The 6,913-nt window shown below is 46.4% G+C and overlaps 1 protein-coding gene across 2 annotated transcripts in view; it reads right to left on the bottom strand.

The window, feature by feature from the left end:
* Nucleotides 1-1,236: 1,236 nt before the first annotated feature.
* The window catches only part of LOC120025320 (coiled-coil domain-containing protein 102A-like), a 67,624-nt gene continuing 61,947 nt past the window's right edge, over nucleotides 1,237-6,913 (bottom strand). For both annotated transcript variants that reach the window (XM_038969818.1, XM_038969817.1), the window contains exon 9: nucleotides 1,237-2,674. In XM_038969818.1, the coding sequence (XP_038825746.1) occupies nucleotides 2,545-2,674 (130 nt within the window). In that variant the 3' untranslated portion in view covers nucleotides 1,237-2,544. The remainder of the gene's footprint in view (nucleotides 2,675-6,913) is intronic.

The following is a 6,913-nucleotide window of genomic DNA, read 5'->3' as shown; positions in this document are numbered from 1 at the left end:
CAGTTCTTGACACACTCAAACAGGTGTGCCTGGCACCTACTGCCATACCCCGTTCAAAGGCACTTCAATCTTTTGTCTTGCCCATTCACCCTCTGAATGGCACACATCCACAATCCATGTCTCAATTGTCTCAAGGCTTAAAAATCCTTCTTTAACCTGTCTCCTCCCCTTCATCCACACTGACTGAAGTGGATTTAACAAGTGACATCAATAAGGGATCATAGCATTCACCTGGATTCACCTGGTCAGTCTATGTCATGGAAAGAGCAGGTGTTCCAAATGGTTTGTACACTCAGTGTACAATCCTATCATATGACTCATTACAGAGTTCGGTGAATGCCACTGTATGTTACAGTACAACAGCCAAAGGATGTTCAATTCAATGCACTGGCACAAATATAACAATGACAACAAATGCGCCCCATGTTACTCTGTCCTACAGTAGCAACACGTTGTCTGTGTGTGGTGGAGTAGAGTTGACCGTGTAAAGCAGATGAGAGAGTCTAACCCTCCTGAAGCACTGGTGGCTTGTTTCGGTCTCTGAAGAGGGGGATTACATTACCAATGCCTGGCAAACCTCCCACTGTGACTGTACTGCATCATTATTCATCACCTAGAGGGAGAGGGAAGGAGGGAGATAAAACCAGGCTTTCAAGTTGAATGTGGGAGAACACAAGAGTCCTGAGGAGGACGACAAGACCATGGGAGGAACAGCACCTGTTTGGGAAGCTTCCTGTGTGATACTATCCTGCTGACAGAGGGCTGGGAGAGGAGACCCGTTAGACTCAGACCTCTAAGAGACTAGACGTCGTAAGACTGATGGCACAATGGGGAAACATCACTGCAGCAGGCTGGACAATACCGTGTCTGTTGAGCAGATTCCCAATACATTAACACAAGGACCTAATCGACATCAATGGTGTTTCTCTTCTACCCCGAGACGAGGAAGATATCACATCCTGAGATAGACATGTCTTGTTTTTGAGGGAAACACATCTGGCTGTCTTACATTTCATGATTCACCTCCACCTTGGACCGAAGATAATACTGGGCTTCTTTCATGGCACAATAGGCATTCAAACGCTGACCCCCCCCCCCCCCCCCCCCCAACGCATGTTGAGTTCATGACGGCGCTGATGTTCAGATGACCCTCTGTCAAGATATTACGCAGTCTTAAACGTACACACACATCTGAGACAGTGCTCATGAAAAGAGACAAACAAAGCAGGGTTTACATGTACACTTAGAACATTTATAGAGCTAAATACAAAAAAAAACACTGTGGTTTACAGATCAATTATCAAAAACAACAACATAAATCATTTGCATGACCGTGACAAATAACTTGGTCCCCGTAGTAGCAGATGAGTAAGCAGGAGTGATAGCCGATGTCTTATTGCTTTCAGAATGAACAGAACAGAAAGGCCTGCACACTGAATATGCTCCCAATTACCATATCATTGACCCCGTTTCCATCCACGAGGGTCTTGGCCTGACGAAGATCCTTGTGGATCAAAACCGTGCAGTGTGCAGGCCCTTTCTGTGCTTCTCTAGTATATACTTAATCAGCCCGGGTACCTACGTTTTTGAAGGATGTGTGTATTGACCACCAACGTTTCTTTCAGAATGAACAACCCGCTATGTCCAGAAGGTAATACTGTAGGTCTAACGGACCCGTCCTCTACATAAGCACCTTGTCCCTTAGTGGTTATGGTGAGGGGACGAGGGGACATAGCGGTGGAGGGCCCTTATTGTCCATTCATATCCAGTCCCAGTCTCTCCCAAGAATACTACCTGTCCCTCATACTGAGAGAATTTAGCCGTCTGAGGCTGAGCCCAAAACACTGATGAACTAATGATGACCCCAGGTGCCAGGCGCCGAGCACACACCCATAGCACAGTGACCTGAGGGCTAAACACCTTTACTGTACTGAGCTGTGTGTACAGCTAACGATACGAATCCAAACGTATGACATAACATTACCAGAACACTGCTGGAACATCACAGCTAGGTCAACACCCATTTCTTGAGTGTTTTGATACATCAGGATACTGTACAACATTCATTGGGCGACGGAACTCAGGAAAGAGAAAGGGAAGGAAGGGTGAAAGAGGAGGCATGAGTTTCAGACTTTGGGTAGCAGTGTGATTGCGAGAGTGTTTCACCACTGAGGGTGTTGTAGATATGGGAGTGATGGTAATGATGGTTGGGAGCTAGAGGGCTGTAGGCTCAGGCTGTAGTGGCTTGTAACTGTAGTGCACTGTGGGTTGTACTGTAGTGTGGTAGTGTAGTGTATTGTCAGTTGTCGTGTAGTGAGGGCTCTCTCTGGACCCCTGCTGGTAGCGCTGTATTTCACGGGTACAGGTGGAGACAGGTTCCATGGCAACCTTGCCCATGACAACCATCTGCCAGTGTTTGTCTCTAACAGGATGAGCCAGGTCAATGGAGATCACAGCTGTCCAACTATCAGTCTGTCTGTCTATGGGACACACACGGTGTGAAATGAAGAGCCCTAAGTCAGAGTCTGTGTGTCCTTCCTTTGTTCATGGGATCTGGATGTGTAGCTCCTCCTCCTCTTCGTCTGGGTCGCTGGGCGGTCCGTCTGGGTTCTCCGGGCTGAACCGAGCTGACCTCATCTTCCCAAACAGGCCCGGACTCTTCTGCCGCCGCAGTCTAGAACAGAGGAACACAGAGGAGAGGAAGAGTGAGTGGACCTGAAGGCTGCTTCAGGTTTTGATCTCCATTTTTCACAACTGGCACTTAAAGGCCCAGTGCTGTTTCTCCTGTAAAAGTCGGATTATTCCTCCAACAACTAAGGTAAAGTTCTTCCAGAAAATCCCTGTGGAGATCTCAACAGTGAGCGAGTAAACAAAGGCATATTTCAGGACTCTGCTTCGGATAAACAAACAATGCATAATTCACCATTGCCTAAAAGCCCAGCACAACGGAGCTGCTTCCGTTGCCAGGTAACACTCAGTTAGCCAGCAATGACCAGTTACAGCACACAACTGCTATACTGGTGATCATACCACATGGACAACGGTGAAATACTAACATTATAGAGGTAGAGCGGGGGGGGGGGAGAGAGAGAGAGAGAGAGAGAGAGAGAGAGAGAGAGAGAGAGAGAGAGAGAGAGAGAGAGAGAGAGAGGAGGTCTGCTCTCTACAACCCAGGTAAATGTTTTGAAATTCAGCAGAAGGTTCCCATCAGGCCTGGCTGTAATGAATCCCTCTGAGGCTCAGAGAAAAACTTAAATTATTTATCAACGAGCCGTTTGCCGAAATGATCTTCATTTTGAGATGATTCATCACCTTGACTTTGGCCCAAACTCCTACCTGCGTGTTTTCAGTGGGCTCGGTCTGCGCCATAATGACAAAGACAAACAGGTACAAAAGAAAAGCAGACGCAGTTAATTCCTTAAACCAACACGCTCTCTCTTTCCTGTCTGTTTCGCTCTCTCTTTACCTTCTCCAGCTCCCTCCTTCTCTCTCTTCTACTTCCTCCAACTCCTTCCTTCCTCTGTGTCGTAGCAAGTTCAGTATATCTGCTGTCACGCTTTATTAGGACACAACAGCTTAACCATCAGGAAACTTGTGTTGAAGACAATGCCTGGCGTCTGAGGCTGGTCTGGGTAAATGGCCCGGCTGTCCAGGTAAATAGAGGATTCATTAGAGAGGAGGAGCCCTGCCAAGCCCCCAGACCAGCCCAGCTCCCAGGCCGTGCAGTTACACTGCTGATCAACTAGAGTCTAGATAGTAGCATTCATGAACCTACGATAGCTAACAACGCTAAGCCAGCCACCACTGACTGCCTGGGACTGACTGGCGACTGACTGACTGACTGACTGACTGACTGACTGACTGACTGACTGACTGACTGACTGACTGACTGACTGACTGACTAACCGACTCACTGACTGACTCACTGACTGACTAAAGGACTGACAGATTGACTGACTGAAGGACTCACTGACTGACAGACTGAAGGACTCACTGACTGACTGACTGACGGACTCACTGACTGACTGAAGGACTCACTGACTGACTCACTGACTGTCTGACTGATTCACTGACTGAATCACTATCTGACTGACTGACTGACTCACCGACTGACTGAAGGACTCACTGACTGACTCACTGACTGACTAAAGGACTTACTGACTGACTGACTCACTGACTGACTCACTGACTGACTCACTGACTGACTCACTGACTGACTCACTGACTGACTGACTGACTGACTCACCGACTGACTGAAGGACTCACTGACTGACTCATTGACTGACTGACGGACTCACTGACTGAAGGATTCACCGACTGACTGACTGACTCACTCACTCACTGACTCACTGACTGAAGGATTCACTGACTCACTGACTGACTGACTGACTCACTGTCTGACTGACTGACTGACTGACTGACTGACTGACTGACTGACTGACTGCCTGCCTGACTCACTGACTGACTGAAGGACTCACTGACTGACTGACTGAAGGACTCACTAACTGACTGACAGATTGACTGACTGAAGGACTCACTGACTGACTGACTGAAGGACTCACTGACTGACTGAAGGACTCACTGACTGACTCACTGACTGTCTGACTGATTCACTGACTGATTCACTATCTGACTGACTGACTGACTCACCGACTGACTGACTGACTGACTCACTGATTGAAGGATTCACCGACTGACTGACTGACTCACTCACTCACTGACTGAAGGATTCACTGACTCACTGACTGACTGACAGACTCACTGTCTGACTGACTGACTGACTGACTGCCTGACTCCCTGACTGACTGAAGGACTCACTGACTGACTGACTGACTCACTGATTGAAGGATTCACCGACTGACTGACTGACTGACTCACTCACTGACTCACTGACTGAAGGATTCACTGACTCACTGACTGACTGACAGACTCACTGTCTGACTGACTGACTGACTGCCTGACTCACTGACAGACTGAAGGACTCACTGACTGACTGACTGAAGGACTCACTGACTGACAGACTGAAGGACTCACTGGCTGACTCACTGACTGTCTGACTGATTCACTGACTGAATCACTATCTGACTGACTGACTGACTCACCGACTGACTGAAGGACTCACTGACTGACTCATTGACTGACTGACGGACTCACTGACTGACTGACTGACTGACTCACTGACTGAAGGATTCACCGCCTGACTGACTGACTCACTGACTCACTCACTTGTGTTTAGTGAACATGCAGTGTGGGTTCAGTGTGAGTGCTCATTGTGTGTTCAGTGATTGTTCAGTGTGAGTGTTCAGTGTGTTCAGTATGAGTGTTCAGTTTGTGTTCAGTGATTGTTCAGTGTGAGTGTTGAAATGTGTGTTCAGTGATTGTTCAGTATGAGTGTTCAGTGTGTGTTCAGTGATTGTTCAGTGTGATTGTTTAGTGTGTGTTCAGTGATTGTTCAATGTGAGTGTTGAGCTGTGTGTTCAGTGATTGTGCAGTGTGTGTTCAGTGTGAGTGTTCAGTGTTTGTTCAGTGTGTTCAGTATGAGTGTTCAGTGTTTGTTCAGTGTGTTCAGTATGAGTGCTCAGTGTGTGTTCAGTGTGTGTTTAGTGAACATTCAGTGTGTGTTCAGTGTGAGTGCTCATTGTGTTTTCAGTGATTGTTCAGTGTTTGTTCAGTGTGTTCAGTATGAGTGTTCAGTGTTTGATCAGTGTGTTCAGTATGAGTGTTCAGTGTGTGTTCAGTGATTGTTCAGTGTGTTCAGTATGAGTGCTCAGTGTGTGTTCAGTGATTGTTCAGTGTGTGTGTTCAGTGATTGTTCAGTGTGTGTTCAGTGTGAGTGTTCAGTGATTAATCAGTGTGAGTGTTCAGTGATTGTTCAGTGTGTGTGTTCAGTGTGTGTTTTCATTGTTTGTTCAGTGATTGTTCAGTGTGAGTGTTCAGTGTGTGTTCAGTATGAGTGTTCAGTGATTGTTCAGTGTGAGTGTTCAGTGTGTGTTCATTGATTGTTCAGTGTGAGTGTTGAAATGTGTGTTCAGTGATTGTTCAGTATGAGTGTTGAGCTGTGTGTTCAGTGATTGTTCAGTGTGTGTTCAGTGTGAGTGTTCAGTGTTTGTTCAGTGTGTTCAGTATGAGTGTTCAGTGTGTGAGTGTTCAGTGTGTGTTTAGTGAGCTTTCAGTGTGTGATCAGTGTGAGTGTTCAGTGTGTGTTTAGCGTGTTCAGTGTGTGTTTAGTGTGTTCAGTGTTTGTTCAGTGTGTTCAGTATGAGTGTTCAGTGTGTGTTCTGTGTGTTTAGTATGAGTGCTCAGTGTGTGTTCAGTGTGTGTTTAGTGAACATTCAGTGTGTGTTCAGTGTGAGTGCTCATTGTGTTTTCAGTGATTGTTCAGTGTGAGTGTTCAGTTTGTGTTCAGTGATTGTTCAGTGTGAATGTTCAGTGATTGTTCAGTGTGTGTTCAGTGTGAGTGTTGAGCTGTGTGTTCAGTGATTGTTCAGTGTGTGTTCAGTGTGAGTGTTCAGTTTTGTTCAGTGTGTTCAGTATGAGTGTTTAGTGTTTGTTCAGTGATTGTTCAGTATGAGTGTTGAGCTGTGTGTTCAGTGATTGTTCAGTGAGTGTTCAGTGTTTGTTCAGTGTGTGTTTAGTGTGTTCAGTGTGTGTTTAGTGTGTGTTTAGTGAGCGTTTAGTGTGTGTTCAGTGTGAGTGTTCAATGTTTGATCAGTGTGTTCAGTATGAGTGTTCAGTGTGTGTTCAGTGATTGTTCAGTATGAGTGTTGAGCTGTGTGTTCAGTGATTGTTCAGTGAGTGTTCAGTGTTTGTTCAGTGTGTGTTCAGTGTGTTCAGTATGAGTGCTCAGTGTGTGTTCAGTGATTGTTCAGTGTGTGTGTTGAGCTGTGTGTTCAGTGATTGTTCAGTGTGAGTG

Source organism: Salvelinus namaycush, chromosome 30 (assembly GCF_016432855.1).
Source record: "Salvelinus namaycush isolate Seneca chromosome 30, SaNama_1.0, whole genome shotgun sequence".
NCBI lineage: Eukaryota > Metazoa > Chordata > Actinopteri > Salmoniformes > Salmonidae > Salvelinus > Salvelinus namaycush.
This window is presented reverse-complemented; position numbering and strand designations above follow the sequence as displayed.